General features: G+C 50.9%; 1 protein-coding gene across 1 annotated transcript in view; it reads right to left on the reverse strand.

The window, feature by feature from the left end:
* Nucleotides 1–1,586: 1,586 nt before the first annotated feature.
* The window catches only part of Fbln1 (fibulin 1), a 71,257-nt gene continuing 49,834 nt past the window's right edge, over nucleotides 1,587–23,009 (reverse strand). The window contains exons 15-17 of the mRNA XM_055627250.1: nucleotides 20,802–20,944; nucleotides 19,124–19,255; nucleotides 1,587–2,277 (exon numbers count right to left, since the gene is read on the reverse strand). Coding sequence (XP_055483225.1) covers nucleotides 2,138–2,277; nucleotides 19,124–19,255; nucleotides 20,802–20,944 — 415 coding nt within the window. The 3' untranslated portion in view covers nucleotides 1,587–2,137. The remainder of the gene's footprint in view (nucleotides 2,278–19,123; nucleotides 19,256–20,801; nucleotides 20,945–23,009) is intronic.

The raw sequence follows: 23,009 nt of genomic DNA on the forward strand, positions 1-23,009 counted from the left end.
CCCCACCATCATTACCTCCTAACCATCAGCTCAAGTTGCCAAGATGTTATGAACCCTGGTGTCAAGGTGGCCAGGCATGGGTAGGTAGGACAGAGCAGTGACCCAAACAAATGTCCTCAGAAATACTGAGGGTTCCCAGAGGCCAGGTCCATGTTCTTGAGAGCTGTAGAATCAAGTGGAATTGCCCAGGCCTTCCAGCGCTGGCACTCCAGGAAGGTTGTGCCACTGCTGTGGGCTAAGGTCTCTGTGCGAGTCAGGGGCCAGGACAAGAAACAGTAAACATGAGTGCCTCTCATGCCTTCCAGAAGATCAGAGAGCTGAGCACAAAGGAGGAGGCCGGTGCCAGAGCCCTGCCCAGCCCATCACTGACGCTGAGTGCTGTTTGCTCACCGATGTGTTCAGCTGGCCTGTATCTGGTCTTAACATGGGTCAAAGATTGTTCAGGGCCAAACAACCAGGATTTGAACCAATTTATGTTTCTAAGAGGCTGAGTAAGCTCAGGTCATGGAGGTTCCCCTCTGAGCCCTATGCGCCTCCGTTGAGACTGGGCCTGATTGATCATGCCCAATAGACAAAGTACCACATGTAAGCACATAGCCCATACAGCGTCTTCTGGAGATACCATGACAGTGGCCTCACTGCTTTGTGTTGTTAGGAGTCATCATCCTCTACCACCCACCACCCCAGGAATGTTTAGAGAGGCCCCTGATGACCACAATATTCCTTGGTGCAAGTTCGAAATGCCAGAGCCCTGAAAGGTGCCTGACAGGGCCACATGTGAGGCAAAAAATTGCGGGTCTGCTTTTCCGAGGGCAGACGTGTGTTGTGGCTCAAAAGACGGGTGTTTGTGTTCCCCAAAAGATAAATGTTAGAAATGTCACCTCCAGATCTGTGTGTTGACAGATTGTGGAAGTAGGGCCTTTGGGATTAAATGAGGTCATTTGGGGTTTTGTTAAAAGAGAGACCTGAGCTGGTATTCTTGCTCATCTACTGACATCCTGCCACCCTGTCACGGGGCAGGGAGGAACTCGCCAGACGTCAAGCCAGCACCTGGACGTCCCAACCTCCAGGGCTATATACAAGCCAAATAAGCATCAATTCTTTGTAAATTACCCAGCTCTGGGTATTTTGTTATAGCAACAGACTAAGACGGTGTGATGACAAAAAAATTATAGAGTGGGAAGTTTCCCCAATACATAAGCTGGAGCTCTGGGGGCAGAAGAGGCTTCGAAGTGGCTTTAGGGGAGATTTGCAGTCCTCCAGCTCTTGGAAGACTTCTGAGCTTGCAGCAGACCCATCTGGAGACTGTCAGGAAGATTGTGAAAGCATTTTTACCCTTGTGAGGAAAGATGGCTGCAGGTGAATAAGCCGGCCACCCCCATGGACACACCAGTTACCACCACAGACACACTGGGACACACCAGCAATCCTCATGGACATGAGGCCATATGAGCCACCCCCACGGCCACACAAGGCCGCACAAGCCACACCCGGTGACATACTGGGACACACCAGGCCACACACAAACTTTGCAGCTCACACCTTTACCAAGGGGCCCTCCTTTGAACAGAACTGCAATCCACCTCTTGAGCGCCCCTGAGGCATGCTTGTCAGGCTTCTGGGGAGAATTTATTGTATGTTTATTTATGTGTTTCTCTACAGCAGCCACCTGAAACACACAGAGCCCGCCCGGTTTAAAAAAAAAAAAAAGAGTACCAAAATGTCAACCCTCAGGCAGTCTCGGCTCGGCAAAGAACTGGCCACCTCTTAGCTTTCAGACAGACTGCTGCTTTGAAAACTCCGTCTTTGGTCCTTAGCAAGGCTTAGGCCACGGGCAGGGAAAGGGAACAAGATTGAGCCTTTGCACTAAAAAAAAAAAAAAAAAAAAAAGCAAGGATTCAACCACGCGGGTGAGCATCAGACTTAGTGTTTAAACACCACAGTACACCAGCTAGACTCCACTGACGTGGCTCAGCTTAATGCACGCGGCCTCACAAACGAACATGAACCATCAAGGGCTCTAGACAAGCACCTGGTGGTCACTGGCAGCAAGGACTTGGCGGATGGGGGGTGGGAGCGGGTAAGGGGACTTCGGAGGGGAGGAACATCCTCCCCTGGCTGTACTGCAAACCATCCCTCAGAACCAGTACTCGGAGACAAAGATATGCACGTTGACGACGTTCCGGTGGGAGACCACGCCCCCCAGCACGTAGTTCATCTCCAGCTTCAGGACGGCATAGAAGGGGCCCACGATGGGCCGAACTTGGCGCACGACACCTGGGGAGAGAGAAAAGGGCCTGTTGTTCGATGCCAGCGGGCACAGAGCAAAATTGTGGGTTATCTGGGAGAGGGGCTCCTTCCGCCATTTCCAGACCAGGCAGATGCTTGAGCCACCAGGGTAACTACCCCCTTCTGGGTTACTCTGGGTTACTCTGGGTTACTCTGGGTTACATGGTCACTCTGGGTTGTTTCCATCAACAGGGACAGTGATGGTGAACTCACTATCTCCTTTCTGCACAGCTTGGAATGTGACAGAAGCGGTGAGTGTGGGCTTGGGGGCCGGGTTTTCTACTCTACTACCATTTATCTGACAGGGGTTCAGATAAGGTCATAGAGTTGAGACTTCCCTCCCTCCTTCCTTCCCTCTTAGATCCCAGGTAGGACCCCTGGGAAACAAAAAAGCAGTAGTTCGTTCCTGGAATATCTGAAGGTCAGGAGGGTGGGTCCTTGGTTCTCTCGTAAACGATAAGGATCATGTGATATTTACATGTTGAAATATTTGCATGTTGACCATACTGTTACATCTACACGCTGACACGAGTGTCAATATATCTTATTTGAGTGAGTGTTCCTAGATACCCATGGGACTCCACAGGGTACACAGTTCAGACATAGAGTCATGTCTAGGCTTGCGGCAGGTGCCTGACATCCAACTACAGAAGAATAGAGAAAGAGCTGGTGAGGTGTCTCAGTGGGCAGAGCCTGAGTTTGATACCTGGCACCCAGGGCAGAAGGGATGAACATACTCTCAAGTTGTCTTCTGTGTATTCAAGAGTGTGTGTATGTGTGTGTGTGTGTGTGTGTGTGTGTATACACACTAAATAAAATAAGATTTAAAAATGTAGAGAATGCAATGGTGGTTGCGGAGGGTCGGTTTGGGTCAGAAAACATAAGAGAGAACTCATGCATAGGGCACAGGGATTGAGGATAGCCTCCCTGGGCTACAAAGTGAGTCCAAGGCCAGACCTGGGAACTTTGGTAAGATCCTGACTCAAAAGAAAGTTTTAAGACAATATAACTCAGTGGCAGAGCACTTCCCAACAATGGAAAAAGCCCTAGATTAATTCCCCAGCACTCCCCAACCCCAACACACACACTCAGAAATGACTGCCGGGTATAAAACAAATAATATTTCAATGTGATCTCTATGCTCCAATGGGTAAGAAATGTTTGTATCTAAACCCATCATATCAGGGAATCCATGAAGGGTCATTCTTAAGACTAGAACTGCATACTGTTGGCTGGTAGTTCCGTTTGTAAAGACCACTCTCTGGGACAAGGCACCAAAACACATTCTGCCTTAGGGAAGGGCAGACTACAGGACCTCCAGGTGACAGGCTGCCTCAAAGACAGGAGTCCCTTTCAGAGCCTGCAGCAGCTTGGAATCTTTGCATATAGCAAGAAAGATGACTAAGGACAGCCCAAGGTGCTGCCTGGGTTAAGCAAGAGCTTATGTGGGTGCAGGCTGAAGGAATGTGTCCCTTCCTGCTCGTCCAGAATCTTCTGGTTTTTTCCCCCTTTGACCTAAAGTCTGTGTGGTACCTCCAACTAGCCACAGCCTCACTCCACCCAGAGCTATCTTTCCCACACTAGACCCCCGGCTCCTGCTCTTTCAGCCAGCCACACATTCCTGCACCTCTGTTTTCAGAGAATATGTTTCCTCTGTCTCAGTAGCTCAAGCGTGACCTTCACACTGTCGCCCTCACCCTGACTGAAACCAGGCCCACGGTGTTTCATGAAAGATGATAGAAATAACCCAGCTGGTACCCAGCACCTGGTACTCAACAGATGCTAAATGAATGGCTGTTTCTGCTGCCAACTTTTTATTTATAGCCTCCTATCATGTGCCATCTTCTCACTCAGCCATCATCCATCTATGCACCTACTTATCCACCAATCCATTAATCCATGATCCATCCATCCATCCACCATTCATCTATCCATCCATCCATCATCCATTTATCCATCCATCAATCCACCCCACTGACCCACTCATTCATATATCTAACCCATCAGTCTCATCCATTCTTCCAGCCACCCCTCCCTTTACCCATCCCTCTGTCTGACTGAGATCAATACACACAGGGAGACTTGAGGCTGTTTCTACAGAGGTACATAATTTAATTTAAATTATGATAATTTAATTAGGTTGTGAAGAGTATGTAGGGGCCCAGAGAGCAGGAATGACCTGTGTTCTCAACTGTAACACTCCACCAGCCCAGTTCAGGGGACATTACAGCTAACCTCTCATTCAGGGTAGAGATTGCATAGTGCTCATGCCTGCTCCACCATCCCCAGGGCTTGGGCAGGCACCTGGCAGGAATTCAGCCATGATTACTGAGGGAGAGAAAGAGAATGGGAGGAAAGGAAAGGCAATCAGTTCTTGAGGCCACACTGTCTATGAATGCAACACTGTCTGGCCTCACAGGTAGCATTTCATTCGGTATGATCTGTCTAAAACCACTGTAAATACTCTTGAGAGCCAACAGTCCCTTCCTTTGTTGGGCCCATAGGCTAGTGTGGGCCATGGCACAAACTGGGAGTCATGAGGCCCATACTGGGAGTCAGAACTTGGGTTGTCAATTCTGGAAGCACTCCACAGTTCCTTCCTCCTGTCCAGCTGAACTGGGCTCCCTCCTGTGCCAAGTTCCAGCACCTTCTCATGAGGTCTACCATGACCACCTTCAATATTGTAATTCTCATTCCATGCGAGTCTACTCTGTATTTGGCTATTCTGTATTTGCCCAGAGCATCTGCCTTCTCATAGCACTCCACGAAGGAGGCTAAGCTCTACCGTTGAAGTGTTGTCCTGCAATCCACAGTGAGAGTCCCTAGTCCTAAACGGAATGTCTTTATCAAGCCCCTCCCCTCAAGGCTCAGGGATCTATGCAAAAGAGGAGTCAGAAAGATTGTAAGAGACAGAGGTGCTTGATGACGCCAAGGAAACAGCATCTTCCAAACACAACAGGACTGATGTGTGCGTGTGTGTGTGTGTGTGTGTGTGTATACATACATACACACACATACATACATACATGAATTTACAGAGATTGTCACTGCATACATAAGACCTGTACAGATGCAAACCAGAAAAAGCCCAGCACTGAGATGGGGGATGGACATGAAGCTCCACCCCCAATGAAAAACCTATTTGCGACCGATATCTGCTGGGAAAGGGAAGGTCAGTTTTCTCTAATAGTGTCACTGGGAATAGCAATTAATTATATTCTAGGGCAGGAATCATGCTTATGAGCGGTTGACAAAAACACAAGGGATTCTATGTGTGTGTCTGTGTGTGTGTGTGTTGTAATGGTTTGATTTTTTTAATTTTAATTTTTTTTAAGAGAGAAAGAATATGAAGTTGGGTGCCTAGGGTGGTGGGGAGAATCTGGGAGAAGTTGAGGAACAGGAAAATGTATGATCAAAATATATTGTACAAATTTTTAAAATAAAATTTTAAATGTAAAAAAAATCAAACAAACAAGTCTTCATCCTGCAAACACTGGGAGCTATGGGAGACTAGCTCCCAATGGCTAAGGGCACACTGATTTGACCAACCAGTGGTCAAGTGGCCCACTGCCATCTAGCCTGACACGCCCATCCCATCTGGTGGGATGTTCCCTTCTCTGGAAAGAGGGGCTGGGCAGATGGTTTGTTGGGTAAAGTGCTTGCCTTACAATCAGGAGGACCTGAGTTAGGATCTTCAGTACCCAGGTAAAAAGGCAGGCGTAGTGACATGCGCCTGTAACCCTAGTGATGGCAAGAAGGAGGGGAGGGGAGGGCAGACAGGTGGATCCCTGGAGCTCAATGGCCAGTCAGCCTAGCCTACTCCGTAAAGTTCCAGGCCAATGAGAGACAGAGTAGAAGGTGCCTAATGCCAACACTGAAGACTGTCCTCTGATTTCCGCCATGCATGCATGCATGCACTTGAATTCACATGTGTACACACACACACACACACACACACGCACGCACGGGGCACACACACGGGGCAGTGGTGCTGAGTTCAACAGCTTTAACCTTCGAAATCCTCATCTTAGGCCTTTCTGCTCCTGGTCCCAGGCACTGCTGGTTTTCCTCTTTAGCGTGCCTGCCCCTCTTAGAGATATAATTAAGCCTGTTTTTTCCCCCCATTGAAAAATGTAGCCCCCTGGGGCAGCTCACCTTCATGTCTCGCTGCGCTGTGTAACCTGAAGCTGATGTTCTGGGATCCTTGATCCTGACCACAAAAGTACACATATCCAGTAGGGGAAGTCTGTCTCAAGGGGCTGGTGGTCCACACACTCAGCCCCTGAACCCATCTGAGCTCTTTCCATACAATGTCGTCAATCAATTGCTTGAAGTGACATAAACTCGTCTGGGTTCTTTGTACAGGGTCTACTGGCTTTCAGACATTCTGTTCAGATATCTGGAGTCATATCCTCTGGGTCCTGGGCTAGCTCTGTGCTGGCCAGTTGTGTGACCTCCCACAAGGCCTCACGTGGTCTTAAGTTCAGCCTCTGACATGAAAACGCTGTGATTCGAACTGACAGAGTGTAATGGAGTGGACAGGGCTGTCAGAGCATTTCAACGAACAAGATGATGAGTCAAGACACTGTGTGATGATGCTACAGCAAGGGAACAGACAGCAGCTGGAGTGGGGAAAGGCACAGGTAACAGTCTGAAGGCTCCATGGCATTACCATGCAGAGCATGAGAAGCTATCCCTACCTGAAGCCAGACTAGGGGCGGGGTGCATGTTTCTCCTCACTGATCAGTCTCCTTACCAAAGTGTAAAGCCAAGGCTGAGGGCACAGTTTCGGCTAGTCCTGCATGCCTGTTGCCAGGGGCTTCTCTGTGCCTGATTCACTCAGTGAATGGCTATCGAATGCATGAGCCACAGAGTCAAGCATTGAGTGTAACCGATCAAGTTGGAAACTATCAACCAGAAGTGGATATACTGGGAAACAGTGACCAGTAGCTCAAAAGCGTTCACATTTCAGACGGGAGGAGAAAGGGCTCACTGTCTGGCCTCCGTAGCAACTCCCCACCCCATGTCGGACACCTGGAAAGAAGTCACTAGATCTCATCAGGATCAGAACCACAGGCTGGAGCAGAGTGAGGAGGTAGAGTAAAGGTGGGAGAGCTGTTGGCTCAGGTCGAGTGTTCCCAGGGAGCAAAGTGACGGGGACTTCAGGGTGTTTGCACACACGTCCCAATAAATAGCAGGGAGGGACACCACATGTGAATGTGAAGTTCATCTGTTTCATCGTCACCTTCTACACATAGTCATGCCTACAACATGCTTCAGAATGCTGCCGATGGAGACGAGTTTCACCGTGGGGGACATTCTCCTCATGGCCTCAGACACTCAGCAAGTTTCAGCTTTTGGAGCATTTTGAATTTGGGGTTATGCTTGGTTTGAATCTATAGGATTCAAACCAACCAAAGAATGCTTGGTTTGAATCTATACACAACGAGGGTGCAGCTAGGTGGGTGGGGAGAGACGCTACAGGGCAGGAGTGAGAAAGAGCTCTCCCCCCCCCACCGCCATGCTGTATTTGTTCCCCACTGATCTGTGAAGATGACCAGTTTCATCCATGAGTAGGGAGGGGCCAAAAATGAAGCTCTAAGAGCAAGATGTGCCAAATTCCAGCTCCCAGGGCCATGAGTCCCAGTCCAGGTAGGACTGATCCCAAAGCTCAGCACATCTGTCACTCAGCTTGTGACTCAACACATAAATGCTTCCCATCTATGCTGCCCCGCCCTGACTCAGAAATATTCCAGCAAGAAGCTGGAAAGACGGCTCAGTGGTTAGGAGGACTTGCTGCTCTCGAAGAGGAGTGGGGTTTGGTCCCCAGAACCCACTTGGTGGCTCATGACCATTGATAATTTCAGTCCCAGACAGCTAACACCCTCTTCTGACCTCTCTGGACACCAGGCATGCGCATGGTGCACACACATTTATGTAGGCAAAACACTCAAACACATACAGTAAAATAAATAATTCTAAAAAAACAAAAAAAAAAACACATCATTCAGCAAACTCGGCAGAGGAGTCTGGAATTTTAGAGCCATCTCACCAGGAATTAGGGCTGTGTCTGAACTCCCCACACCCTGCCTTCCCCGCTTGCCCGAGAAACCCCTTAATGGCCGGAAAGGAAGGAGGAGGACAGGTGTCCAGGCTGCATATTTAAAATACCAAATGTCACTCAACATGTCTCAGCAAAACTCATCAGCCGTATTTTGGGATTATTATAAATGTGCCCCGCCCCAAGTCTCCAGTGAGCAAAAGCAGATACATCAAGCAGACACCTGCAAGCAGCCAAGTGGAGGAGGAAACCCCAGGGCGCAGCTGCCCTGGGGAGAAATGAGGAGAAATGTGAAAAGATCCAGCTTGGCTCGCTATCTTCCCGACCCACGTCTGGGACAGAGGACCAGCATTTCGGCCGCATTGGCCCCTATATGGCTCACACACCCTAGGTACTGCCGGTTGTGGCTAGGGCCAGTGCTGTCATTTTCTGAGGCTTGTTGGGGAGGAAATAAGGTTCAGGGTGTCTGAGAGAGCCACTGATGATCACACAGCCAGGAAGAGGCAAACCAAGACTCCAAGCAGAGCCTGGGCCACACTGTGCTTTCTCCTAAGCCATGTTGGCTTTAACAAAAGAAAGGAAAGGAAGGTTTGGACGACGTTCTGAAAGGATGTGCTTGCTGTCTGAAGCTCCTACTTACGCTGAGTTGATAAAAAGTGTTACTGTGTTGGGAGAAGCAGGCTTGGTCTCCCCTTTTCTTGTGACCCATCTTTGACCCAGTCTCACTGACATACCTGCAGGGTCCTCCCAGCCCCAGCCCCCCCCCATACTCAACTATGTACAGATAGCCCCAAATGATTAATTTGAATCCAAGAATACCTAACCCTCTCCTAAACCTCCATCCTTTCTCCCTGTGGTGGTCAGTCTTCACACTCAAGGCAAATGATTCGGAATCACCCAGGAGACTTGAGGAGCACATCTCTAAGTTTCCCAGATTAGCTGTGTGGAGGCGGGGCCACTCGTGGGAACCCAGAAAGTGTAAAAGGAGTTAAAGGAGAAAGGCAGCTGAACACTTGTACCCCCTGTCCCTCTGCTTCCTAGCCGCCATGATGTGAGCTAATCCGCCACGCCCGCTCTGCCATGATGATCTGTGCCCTAGAGAACTGTAGGCTGAAGGATCCTTCTCTTGTTTCTTTCAAGGTGTTTTGTCACTGAATAAAAATTTTAAAAAAAGGAAATAGAAAGGAAAGGGCATGACTGGTCCCAAGTTTCAGCACCAGACAAATGAAAAAAAAAATAAAATAAAAAAGGAAAGGAGAAAGTTTATTGTAGATAAAAGTGAGAGCCTAGCCAGAGACAGAGACATCTGGGAGAGTCCAGAGTGGACTTGACCCTGAGCCATGAGAGGAGAGTGGGAAGAGGGGAGGGGAGAGCCAGACCGAGAGGCCAAGAGGGTAAAGGGTAGAAAAGGCCAGGTAAACAAAAATGGCTGGATTACATAGGGAAGGGCAGCCCAACCACTGGGCTGGAAAAGTTTAGGGTAGGGGGAAGTATATGTCAGCCAGGAGGACCCTGTAACAGGTAGGGACTGAGGGCTGCTGGGAGGACCTGGAGGCTGGGTCTGCTTTGGTATGCTAATGAGCATCTCAGGCATCTGTCCCAGGTTTGAGACCTAACAGTCCCAATGGCAAGAAAACTCTATTCTCAAACCCTACCCAGCTCCCCAAGGAACTTAGAGCCATTCTCAGCTGCTACTTCCTTCCAGCCTTGGGTCACCCAAATTCTCTTCTTGCCAGAGTTCTCTCCTCTCTGCAGGCCTTTGGGCCAGGCTCCATCATTTCTAGAAGGTAAGTGTGATAGTAGGGACCCCAATGGTTCTGAACACCTGATGGATGTGAGGGCCTGGTACCTCCTGGTAGGGATTTTGTGTGTGTGTGTGTGTGTGTGTGTGTGTGTGTGTGTGTGTGTGTGTGTACACATGTACATATGTGTTCGAGAAACTAGGAGGGGGGACCCAAAAGGAGTGTCACTCCCTTGTCAATGATGAGAAAGGCACACAAACTCTCCATGGCTGCAACTTGTTCCTGGACCTTGCCATCCTGTTCTGTTCTGGATGCTGCCCAACTTTCCAGAAAGTGGTCCCAGGACTATGGACCCAGGTTCCAGTGGCCCCTTTCAACAAATCTGTTCTGGATCCTTGGAAACAGACTTCCAGAGGTCACCAAGCCCTCAGTGTTGCCAACCCAAGGGTGAATCCTTGGTCCTCATTGAGCCTGATTCTCAGCAGCACAGCTTGGCAGCCCTCCCTGGGTCCAGGCCCTTCCCCTGCCCCTGTTGCCAGCTCTTCCTTGTCTCCGAGATCTCTTGGCTTGTATTCAATCTGGGCCCTTCTTTGTCTTCCCTCTCCCCATGCTAATAAGCTCGTCTCCTCTGGAGGCCCTAACGACCATCCTCCTGGAAGGATCCAGCCCATCAAACCCTAGCCCTATCTGTCTCATCAGCAAACAAGACCTGCCTTTCCAGTCATAACCCTATCTGTCCATGGCCCCACCCTCTTACCAGACCCCCACAGTTAGAGCCACCACTATCTTGGCCTTCTGAAGGATGGTGACAGCCACGCCAGGAAGCACCTTAAAGGATCCTCTCTCCATGTCAGCTTCCTGCACTGCTCGGTGGAAATTCATGGCAGAGGACTTCCTGTGGCTTGGGGGTCCCAAAGTCCCAGCTCAGTCCTTCCTCTGCTTGAGGTGCAGTCACGGTACACTGAGCACACACCTGCCTTAGGGCCTTGTGCACAATGTTCCCACAGCCTCCAGCTTGCCTGAGGCTCATTTCTTGGACTGCTTGGGCTTTGCCAAGTGTCCCCAGTATCCAGACTGGGTATATGCCCCCTCTCCCTACAGGCCACATCCTTTTCTGAAGGGCTGGTCGCTGCCAGTCTGTGTGTATCACACTGTTTGCTGCCTGGCAGTGGGGAAAAAAAAGTACAATGGAGGGGGCACATCTGTCCCTCCTTCTGACTGCCTTGTTCCCAACTGTGTCCCAGAGAATGGCCTGAGGTGGGTTGTAAAAGACGAATAGTTTACTCAGAGGAAAAAGAGGTGGAGAGAGGATGCTGTATGTTTGGAGTGTGGGCGTGGCTGGGGTGGGCACAACAGCAAAAGGAAACATTTGTGAGAGGAAAAACTGGAGGTGCCAGTGGGCAAGCCTGGGGAGCATGATGGCAGCCTGAAGCCTGGAGCCTGGGCTTCCAGCCAGGTGCTGCTTAACTCTCCAGTGATCAGGACTCTCTATTCTGAGGAAAGGAGCAGGAGGGAGCTGCAGATCTAGGCTGCACATATCTCTCCAGCCAGGCAGCAGGGAGAGACAAAGTTGACACTGGCTGTCGGCAGTGAGGGAGCCACCCCAAGGAGTGGAGGCTGAGCTCTTTCAACCACACAGGTAAGTCTGCTCCTCAAAAGGATGCTTCCTGGGTTCTGCAGAATAGCCAGGCCACAGTATGACAAGGGGATGGGGACTTGCTGTATGAGAAACAGCAGCAGGGTGGGAGCCATGCACCAGCAGCCATGAGTGCCAGAGGGGTCTGCTGGACAGTGTGGTATCCCAAGGTATGTGTATGTGTGTGTGTATGTACATATATACCTGTATATGTACACACACACACACACACACACACACACACACTCCTTTGCTGCCTGTGGTCATTTTTTACTGACTCTGTACAGATACCTGTTCAAGACCTGTGCCTGTCTCCTGTTCAGGTCATCCAACCCTCATGTGCCTGCTGTTTACAATCCCCGGTTACTTAGGTACTTGTCCACAGGGATAAAATGAGCACAGAGCATGGATGAAATCTCTAGACACTTGCCAGGCTAATCTTAATGGTCACCATTGCCCAGCAGTGAGGCAGGCTTCACCCTGGTCCATCTTTCTTAGACACCCGGACAGTTCTACCCACAGTTTCAACTGCCTGGCTCTTGTAACGGAGTGATGGTTTACTTGGTACTTAGTGTGGGCGGGGCACCCCACCATATCTGCTCCTCTATCAGGGTGGTGGCTGCAGAGACTGCTGGCCACCAGCGAGGCTACGCTATGGGCCTAAGGTTGGGTCCAGAGCTGTCCCAGGAGGGAAGGCAACACTCACAATTGGGCAACTGCTCAGGCCACATACAGCAGGATCCCAGGGGGCACCTGGCCATCTGGCAAAGGGCAGGGACTCCTGGCTGTTGTTTATGGTTGATATCCTTCGGTATCACTTCAGTAGGCGCCTAGCAGAGGTCACACCCATACTGAGTTCCCCCCAACACCCATGTCTGTGGGTGTATATCTCATGTTTGGGAGATCTCTGGGCTTCTTGAGTCTGTGAGCTTGGGGCTGGGCATCTCCTACAGTGCCCTGAGAGTCCTTAACCTGTCAAGTACGTCCCATCTTTGCTCCATGGGGCTCCCACACAGGGAGCACAAAAGATGTCTGCCCTCTTCTTACCCTTCTGTCTGGTCCCCTTTGAGAGATACAACCCCTGCCCTGCCTGAACCTCCTGCCAGCCTCGTGGCAGAGTCAAGCCCTGGCCCATCCCAGACTGAGGAGGAGGAGGCTGGGCCCCTCACCCGGGAAGCAAGTTGGCTGCTGGCCAGGGTGTGGCCCCGGGTGACAGGGCTGTGCCTCCCGGAGAAGAGAAGGCGCCTAATCCCTGGGATTTGCCGTGAAAGCCAGGACAGGGCCAATCACTCGTCACTGGGCAGGGATGGCTACGCTGTTGTTTTAGGTGGAGTTTCTGAATGTCATTTGCAGTGCCCACTGATCCCAGGCCAAACCTGCCAAATTGGATTTCACGGCAGGGTCAGTCTCTCGTATTTAACCCCTTAGGAGGTAATGGTTTAAACAGGCAGTCCAGATCCAGATGATGACTTGACGCCAAGTCAAACCAACACCTTAAGTCTTGACTCAGTTCTTCTGGTTAAGAGGGTGGAGTAGGTTGGTGTCTGTATTCACAAGCTCCTACTCTGCCACCACTGTGTTCAGTCGTACAGGTTGTGCTCCCCATGTAGACTAAGCTAGGGATGACATCTCTAGGGTTTTGTAGTGTGTAGCACGTCTGACTGCCCATGGCAGGCTTGTCACTTCCTACTCTCGCCCTCTTAAGATATGTAGCCAACTCCTGAAAAACAAGTACTTTCAGCCATGGAAACTCAGGGGATGCGTGCTGGGGAGGCTGACAGGCGGCACTCTGAAAACAGGTGAGAGGCTCAAATAGGTAGCTGTTTCCCAGCCATCAGTGCAGGTCCTGGCACAGGGCAGGGTCACACCTGCCCTTGTGGAATGAGTGAGATGATTCAGGACAGGGGAGGCATGTCCTCCATTTTGCTCTAGGGAAGGCCAGACTCACTGGGCCAGGCTATAGGTCATGCCTGTTAAACAGTTCCCAGGCATCGAAGTGAAGTGGACGGCCCTACACTTGTACGATTGTGTCTTGCCACCCGAGAGTGCTCTGAGCTCTCAGCTGAGAGGTTCAAACTGCTTCCCCCCAGGAGCAGTTTGTCTTAACGGCCCACCAGGCAGACTGCTCTAACCTTAAATAGGTCCCTACGGCCCCGAAGGCCAAGAACCATTGTGTTGACCACCTGCAAAGAAAACGTAGGCCCAAACAGGGAGGTGGTGGCGCACGCCTTTAATCCCAGCACTCTGGAGGCAGAGGCAGGTGGATCTCTGTGAGTTCAAGGCCAGCCTGGTCTACAGAGTGAATTCCAGGACAGACAGGGATACACAGAGAAACCTCTCAAAAAAACAAAACCAAAACCAAGGAAAAAAAAAAAAAGAGAGAAAGAAAAAGAAAACCCAGGCCTAGGAGGTTTCGTAATGAGCCTGAGGCTACCAAACTGGAAATGAAGATTTCCCCCCACCTCCCCAAATCAAGGCCAGAACAGCTCTTACCAGGGCCTTTGGAATCAACTGCACATGTACCCTAAAAAAAGAACCACCCCAGCCCTTCTTATTTTTCAGATTGACGAACTTCAGTTGACGAACCCTGTGCTCTGTGCTCTGTGCACCCACAAATGAGACCTCAAGAGGGGCTGTGAGAGGTAAAGCGGTTCATACTGCTAGTGTTAGCACTTGGGAGACAAAGGCAGGAGGACAGTCATGAGTTCCAAGCTAGCCTGTGCTTCAAAGCGAGACTCTATTTTTCAAAACAACAGCAGGAATAAATAAAAAGGTGGGGTGTGGGAGCGCTGTGTGCATGTCTGTGTGTCGTGCCCACGTGATGTTGGAAACATGGAGTACTTTTTGTGTTAACGATCAGCACCCATTTTTGAAGAGTGGCTGGACTCTTCTCATCAGTAGAGCACAGCCTCCAGGTGTGTACTCCTCCCAAGCCTCAGGTGGGCCGAGCAGGTGTCCCTCCCCTTACAGTCACCTCCCTAGAAGACAGGCTATAAGCACCGTGCAGATGTGCCTCAGTGACGACCCTTTAGTCACAGAGTGGCATCATGGAGGTCATGCCTGCTTGCTCCAGACCTACCCGCTGCAGCTATGGACCTCAGCAAGGGCTCTGGCCCAGGCAGCTCCCTAACCTACCCTTCAGCTTAGCTGAATGTGGGTATCAAAGGCGCTGCTCCGCTGCTGGCCGCAGGAGGCACCGTGTCTTCTTGGGAGTCTGTGAGGGATCAACTGTACCTGATCCTAGCTCTCCTGTGCTGCCTCCTGTGTCCTTCCTGACCATAAACCTGGACCAACTTTTACCCCAGGAAGGTCTGGCATTTACAGCCACTCTCAGACCCCACACCAGAGACCCTAGACTCACAGCACCTGAGCCATCATCATCGGATTTCTGGAGGCCTCTCCCACATAGCTTTTTCTGGGTGATCTTTCAAACATCTAAGTGTCCTGCAGAGGATGGTGGGATGCAGGGTCAGATCGGAAATGCAAAGATTAGGCCACGGCACCCCCCAAACCCCCACAAATAATACAACAAACATATATCAGCTCCTCTTGGTGGCTCCTCTTGGCTTTGGTGAGGCTTTACTAGAAATGTTGGCAAAGCCAACCCTCATTCTAAACATATTTCTTTTTTCTTTTTTTCATGTCTAGGAAAACAGAGTTGAGTATCTGTGAGTGGGAAGGCTAAAAGGGAGGCCACAGGGCCCAGGTACACACTAAACCCCAGAGGTTCAGAAAAGGGCTCAGGCTGATGGTGAGCCGCCCCCACTTGTCATGGCCAGGGCTCCCCATCAGTCACTCCACTCAGCTTCTCTAAGCACCCTGACTGCAGCCTGGGCCCTGCAGAGTGGAGCACGAACCCACGAGCAGGGTACAGAGGCTCTGTGGTGGCCCAAGCCTGCCCCAGGCATTCATAGAGCATTTCTCCACAGGCCGGAGAAGCATTCTTCATGTCTCCCTGACAGGCAGAGAGAGGAATGCAAGGGGGCTTTGCAGAGGCATCAGCTCCGCCTTGAGCTGCATCTCCCTGATCCCCTAAGACCCAAGCACTACATTAGAGGAAGCCTGCCCTTTTCAGTCCTTCCCTTCTCGTCCCCCACCCCCCACAGGCACTTCACCATCTTGTCACTTTCAAGGGCCTGAATGCCACGGCCACAGGGGCTCAAAGGCACATCATCTGCTGGTTATTTTTCTGGGACTTCCAAACTTGGAGAACTTGGTCTATGCTGGCACTGGCCATCTGTGGGTTCTAACTCTGGGGAAGCCTAGGTTCATACTAGTTCTAGTCTTTATTACCACTGATTCCCTGAGTGGAGATAATCTCTCCATGTCCCAGGGACTGAGTGCTGGTTCCTGATCTGCTAGGAATGGTTCCCGGATGCTTGGCTCACTGATCTACGAGGCTCCTAACCCTGAGGAGACTCTGCTTGGGCCTTGCCTCTCTAGGGAAGCCCTCTGTAGGGAATGTCCACACAGGTTGTGGCCTAGACAGGCAGGTCTTCAGCAAGCTGGTGAGCAGAAAGGTGCCCTGGCATAACCGTCTAAAGGCCCATGCCTGTTAATATGAACACAGGAGCCTCTTGAGCCTGGAATGGGATCAACAGACAGCAGGCCCTCATAGCCCGGAACCATGCTCCTGCTAATGGCCAAATCTTGGGATTACTGTTCAAGGCAGGGTCTGAAGTGAGTACTGCATTGCACTGTTCAAAATAAATCAGAATATACCTGGCCCCATGTTTTGCTGTTGCACAGTCTCACGAGGTCATTTGACTCTGTTCCCTTGCCCAAGGGAGATCTTCCTGTCCCACTCCTAGCAGTCATGTTCGCAAGGACTGAACAAGAACGCGGGGGCGAGAGTGTGCAGTGATGGCAAGGAGCCACGAGGGCTAAACCCCATTCCCAGGGTTGCTTCATGTTGGGCCAAAACTCAGGAGAAAACTCCATCTCCCAGTGGTCAGGTCTGGAGCCGTGTATAGGGTAGCTTCTAAGAGGACATACCCAGGTACACAGAGATGTTTCTGGGCTGAAAGGGGGAAAGAAAGTAGGCTACAGGCAAAGCTAGGAAAAATGTCCCGAGCAGAGAACAGAGGCCAGAAGACAAGAGGTCTGAGACCAGAGCACAATCACAAACACAGCCTTGGTCCTCACTCAGTACAACCAGCCCCACCTGGTCTCCCTCTCCACCTGGGAGGTGATGTGTGCACCAGATGGCGCACCCTGCAGACTCACTGAGGAGTGAAAAAGGCTGGGCCACTCAGGAGGCAGGGAGATGAGCCCCAGGAATTTCCCAGGGCTGGGAGTCCACCCCCATACCGCCCAAGCCTAGAATTCCAAAGATCAGGGCACCCATGACCAAGCACAGCGAGGGAATGCTCCTTCCCTGTGGCCTGAGCTGCATTTCATTCCCAGGATGCCACCTGCCTGAAGGTTACCTGTGGTCACTCATCACACCTGGAGTGACTTCATGGCCAGCTGTGGCCCCGAGTTACTAAGAAAAAGAGAGACTGGAACCCTGACCCTCAATGGCCTTTGTTACTCCTTTTGGTGGAAGTGGTCGGAAAAGATGAAGCCTCCAGGCTCTGACTCAAGGGTTTTCTGACCTAGCAGATGAGAAGCTGAAAAGCAGACACACCCAGGGTTTGTCTGTCTGTCTGTGCAGTCGTGACCCACTACGAGCACTGGTGGGTCATTCCAGGACTTACTTTTGCCCAACTTCCCAGCTTAGATCACTCCAGGACAGACTTAGCTGGGAATAGAAGATAGGAAAATGGCGAGGACCAGTTCCTGAGAGAGCCAGGCTGGGTCAAGGGGGCCTGACTTAGCCCTGCAGGCATGCTGTCTCGGTCTTTTGATGGGGCAGTGCTCTCTTCTGGGGAAAAGCAAGAATGGGGGAGGCAGCATCTGCCTCTGTGAACACAGGCCAGCCAGGGCCAGTGACTTAAAGGATCAGAAAGTAAAGAAAGAAAGCAAACTGTAAGGTTCTACGGTTGTAACCACATGGGCCCAGGCTGTGTTTCACCACAGCAGCAGGTGGCTCACAGGGCAAGCACTAGGGGGCTTCTGCAGGCCAGTGCCAGGGTGCCCATTCTCATGCACACTTGAAGCAGGGCAAACCTTTACCACCCCCATGCCCTCCGCACATTGCATCCATAGCTGAAGGTGAGACTTACGCCGGCTGGCAGCCGGGCTGCGTGCCCTCTCCTTGGAATCTCAGTGAGGGCTGCTGAACTATTAATTGTAATTAACTAATTATCCTTGCTGCCAAACAGCGGAGGAGGAGGCCGGGGGTGGTGAGCCCCCAAATGACTCAGTCGTGTTTACAACATGCAAACCCATTTAAGAGCTTGTAAAGTTGCTATAAATGGCTCTTTGGCAACAGGAGAATAACGATTCCCTTTCTCTAGCTGCCAGTTTAGCAACTGTCGGAGTTGGGGGGACAGCAGGGATGGAGGTTCTGAGATCCAACAGCGCCACCTGGAGACCAGGTTGCCAAAGGCTCTGCTCTGATCCAGACCTCGCAGGCTCCACAGAGACTAGAACGCGAGGGAAACTGAGGTCCAGGGGAGAGCAGGGGCTGTCATTCAATTTCTCAGTTGCTTTAAAATGTTCAGAGAGTAAATCCAAGTCAGGAATGGCAGGTGAGCCTGTTTTCAATCTCCGTGAATAAAAACTACTTAAAGACAGTTCAGATGAGCTGCCGTGACAAAAGTCACAGGATGGAGTGAGTCTAAAGGGCTTTTGAGGTGAGCAGGTTGTAGTCAAGACTCACAGACAGCCACAGGAACCACAGACACACACACACACACACACACCCCTACAGAGCAAGTGTGGCTTTCTGGCTTCCCTCACAACTCCCCCCTGGGCGTTCAGCAGCCTCTGCCCTGAGGGTCTGGCTCATCCTTTCCACTTCCTCTTCTCCAAGCCCAGGTGCCCTCAACACAGAAGGGTCCTTTGACTGTCCTTGCCTCAACCCCCTTTGTGCTTTTGACCGTTCCAGGAGCAAGCACAGCAGACTCCACACAATAAAAGGCTAAAGGGTGGCAGCTGGGTTCTTACTCACTGTCACATGGGGAGGGGATGGTGAGTGGCTCGAAACAGCCTTTGAAATTCAGTTATGAGATGCAAGATCTAGTTGATCCACCCATTTTGTAAGTGGGGAGAATGAAGCTGACAGGGTTTATACTAGAGTCGGTAGCATGGCCAGGGTCATCCCCAGAAGATTCTTCCATACCAGGGTCCCCAGACTTGAGTAGGAGCCGCTGGCTGGCAGCTGAAAGCCAGGTGGATTGGGCTTGGGAAAGGTACTCTGATGGGAGTGAAGAGAATGCAGAGAGGTTGTCCCTGTACGGATCACATGACCTTAGCCAACGCTTTGGGATCTGCAAGGAGGGTACTCACCCACAGTCATGCTGTCCTCGTAGCGTTTGATGATATCAAAAGAGTCCCAAAGGTTCCCTTCTGTGATGTCGAAGATGATATCGGCCTGGTTGGCAGGGTACAGCGGTGTGACAGCCCTCAGAAAGATGATCTCTGCAGCAAGTGAGAGGGTGGCATGAGAATGGTGTAGCATAGCGCTGGCCCACCATCCCCTCCCCCAGAGACTTGCCGCAACACCTAACATGATGAGGATTCACTCCTAAGGCCACATCAATGAAATCACCAACCCCCGTTGGGGAAGGATAGAGAGTCCTGGCCATCACGTCCTAGCCCATCTTTGTTTCATCAGTGGGGAAACGGAGGCCTTGAGACAATCTGACAATTCTTATCTGCCTTGAGGTCTTAGGGCCAGCCAGCAGGGTGGGCTCAGCTGAGCAGGGGTGGCCGTGGTTCCAGATCACCTCATGGTGAGGTAGCATAAGTTGCCACCTAAACCTTAGAGCCACTATTCAGATCCCAGCCGGGCTCAAGGTAATCTCGGGGAAGTCCTTTTTCTGGGCCTCAGTTTCCTCATCTATAAAGTAAGAGAGGAAGCTGATGTCCATTGAGGGTCTTTTCAGCACTCTCAGTTTCCTGAGCCCAAGCCATTAACAGGTGTCTTGGCTGCTCCTACGGGGGTAACCAACTCCTATGTCAGCACCAGAAAAGTGGCTGCTGGGGACTTGGGAAAGACTTGAGTGAAGGTTTGTTGAAACTCCACTTCACACAAGGCGAATGCCAGCTGTGAAGACTTCTCTGGAAGAGTGAGTTGGTGTGGGGGGTGGAGACGTGTCCTAAGGACAACGCTGGCTTTGTGGGTCTCTGGGTCTCGCGTGTTTCCCTCACTACTGCTGTCTGGTGATCCTGCGTGACTCTTTCACAGTGGGTCAGGCCAGAAGACAGTCACACATTTTCCTGGATAGGAAGGGCCTTGCTTTCTTAGTATGTTCCCGGAGCCTGGCACATAAGCTCACTGAATGTCTGCTGATGGGGGAGGGAGACTCCGTGCAGAAGAAAGAAGGTGCCTGCAAGCCAAGAAGCCCAGAGCTGCACACCTCAGAGTGTGACATAAATAGCGCAGTTCACTGAGGAGCATGCAACACAGGCTGCCTCAGAAATGTGCTGTGATGGCCCCTGCCATGTCCTTTGGAACACGGACACAGGAATGACACAGAACTGACATATTGTGCCCGTGGTCACTGCTTCCAGTCTGGCAACTCCATCCATCTGCACCAGTCTCCAAGATGCCTTGGCCTGCCAATGTCATCTATCAGAACCTACCAACCTCGGCTCCAGGTTTAGGGTCCTGCTTATCTGTCCAGCCCCATGAGTCAGTGTGTCTTGGTCCTTAATGTCCACACTGCCCCACTCACTTCCAGGCCTTGCCAGCTGTGATCTGCTGGCAAGTTTCTTCTCTCCCACTTTTGACCTCCTATCCGCTTCCCCCAGGAAGCCCTCAACTCCCCACTGTTCAGCATGGATTCAACACTCAATGCTATTTACAGAGCGAGTGTCGCCCATCAGAAGGGATTGCTGAATATGGAATATGCAGCCAAGGGACTCAGGAAGGGCTCCTGCAGGCCAGGCTCTCTGCTCCTTTAGGAGCCACCTGCTGGAGGCTCTGAAGCATGTCCCAGGACCTTCAACTTGATCTCCTCACCCTCAGGACGGGTGAACTCTCGGAAGGTGGGCAGCGAGATGACGGTGTGGGAGACGGTGTGCACAGGGTCGCGCATGCAGGCCTCGTCGGTGGGACGGCAGGACTTGATGCAACGGACGGTGTCTGTTTTTTCTTGGCGGAAGCTGCGGGGAAACACAGCCCGGGAAGGTTGACGGCAAAGCCAGGACCACAGCTCCCATGAAGACACCAGCCCGGGACAAGTAGCAGGTAGCCCAGAGGCAGTTCCATCAGCACCTAACAGTGGCCTCTGTGGTAGACTGTGCTGTAAGGATCTGTGCCAGTCCTTCATATAAAACAGGAACACCATGCTGCCTCGATGCTAATGTGTACAGCTCAGTTCAGAATTTACCAACAGCCCCAAGTGGGCATCAGTCTGCTACTGAAGAACACGTCTGCTTCTCAGTTGCTCAGCGACTGTGTTGAGCAGCTAGGGGTGCCAGGTGCCATGGAAACCCGGGTGAACAAGGGTAACAGGGTCCTTCCTCCTAGGAACCAACCACTGGGCAGCTTGCAAGGGGACAGGGAGTATATAAAAACTGCTGATCTCAGTGTCCACCCCAGAGAAGTTGAATCCATATCACCAAGTGATGGGAAGGAAAAGCTAACATTTATGGTAAGCCCATGCCCGCATTGCAGGCACTGTGCTAGACTGTCCTTAAAAACTTTATCAGGAAATTAAACACAAGGTTGGAATGATGGCTCATCAGTCAAGGGAACTGTTTGCTCTTTCGGACAATCCAGGAGGCAGCTGGTCCACAGCTGTCTGTAATGTAATGTCGGATCCAGGTAATCCAACACGCTCTGGCCTCTGTGGGCACTGCACACGCCCGGTGTACAGACATACATGCAGGCAAAACACCCATATACATAAAATTAAATAAAATTAAAAAAAAAAAGAAAAGGTAGACAGTGTCTGGGAAACAACACCCAAAGTTGTCCTCTGGCCTCCACAGCACATGTCTACACACACACACACACACACACACACACACGCACACGCACACGCACACACACACACATGAAATAATGAAGTAAAACCAGACATTAACTGAATAAAAATAGCTCAGCGAATTATCAGCCATGTCAGGGGCTTGAGGCAGAAAGGTTACAAGTTCAAGGCCAGCCTGATCTACACCGTGAAAGTGTCTTAAAAAAAAAAAATCATATAAAGAAAGAAACTTTGGCCATTTCCCTGAGGCCACCTCTTGTGCACCAGACCAAGATCAACCCTCCTTTCCCCTACTTCTAATCCCTAACCCAGGCCCACATAAGCCCCTACGGGGTTTATTCACATCCTCATTCCACAATGTACATTTCTATGCCAGTCACATGGATTTGCCCTTGAATAAGTTATGGCTGTCTTTAAGTCCCTTTTGTCTGACAGTTTCCCCTCTGTTCTGTTATTTTCCGTGGTAAGGGATCTAGGGCATTTCAGCCACAGAGTCCCATAGTCAGGAGCTGGCTGCCAGCATCCTTGTGGTGTGGTCCAGAGTGCTACTCTGTCTGCCAAGCTTCCCTCACATTGGCTGCTGGATTAGACACAGGCCTGGTCTTGTTGTTAAGATGACAGGGGTGGAGTGGGAGTGCCTCCCAACAGGTCATGTGGTTTCTGGTTTTTCTGTGATAGTTACAGCTGTTGGTGCTCAGGGCTACAGCCACTGTCCTAGTTTGTTTTTGTCAACTTAACACAAGCTAGAGTCATCTGGGAGGAAGGAATCTCAACAGAAAAAAAAAAAAAATGGCCCCATCGGATTAGCCAGTTGGCAACTCCTTGGGGGCATTTTCTTGATTAATGATTGATGTGGGAGGGCCCGGCCCACTGTGGGATTGTGTTACCCCTGGGCAATTGGTCCTGGGTGATAAAATGTTTTGTGGGTTTTGTTTTTGGTTCATGTTTGTATGTTTGTTTGTTTGAGACAGGGTTTCCTCTCCATAGTCCTGGCTGTCTTAGAACTCAGTGTGTAGACCAGGTCAGCCTTGAACTCACAGCGATCCACCTGTCTCTGCCTCTTGAATGCTTGGATTAAAGGCATTCACCACCATGTATGGTCCTGAGTAATAAAGAAAGCAAGCTGAGCAAGCAATGGAAAGAGGAGAGAGGGAGAGAGAGAGAGAGGAAGAGGAAGAGGAAGAAAAAGAGGAAGAGAAGAGAAGAGAAGAGAAGAGAAGAGAAGAGAAGAGAAGAGA

This window comes from Psammomys obesus, unplaced genomic scaffold, assembly GCF_907164565.1.
Source record: "Psammomys obesus unplaced genomic scaffold, mPsaObe1.curated_primary_1811, whole genome shotgun sequence".
NCBI classification, from domain to species: Eukaryota; Metazoa; Chordata; class Mammalia; order Rodentia; family Muridae; genus Psammomys; species Psammomys obesus.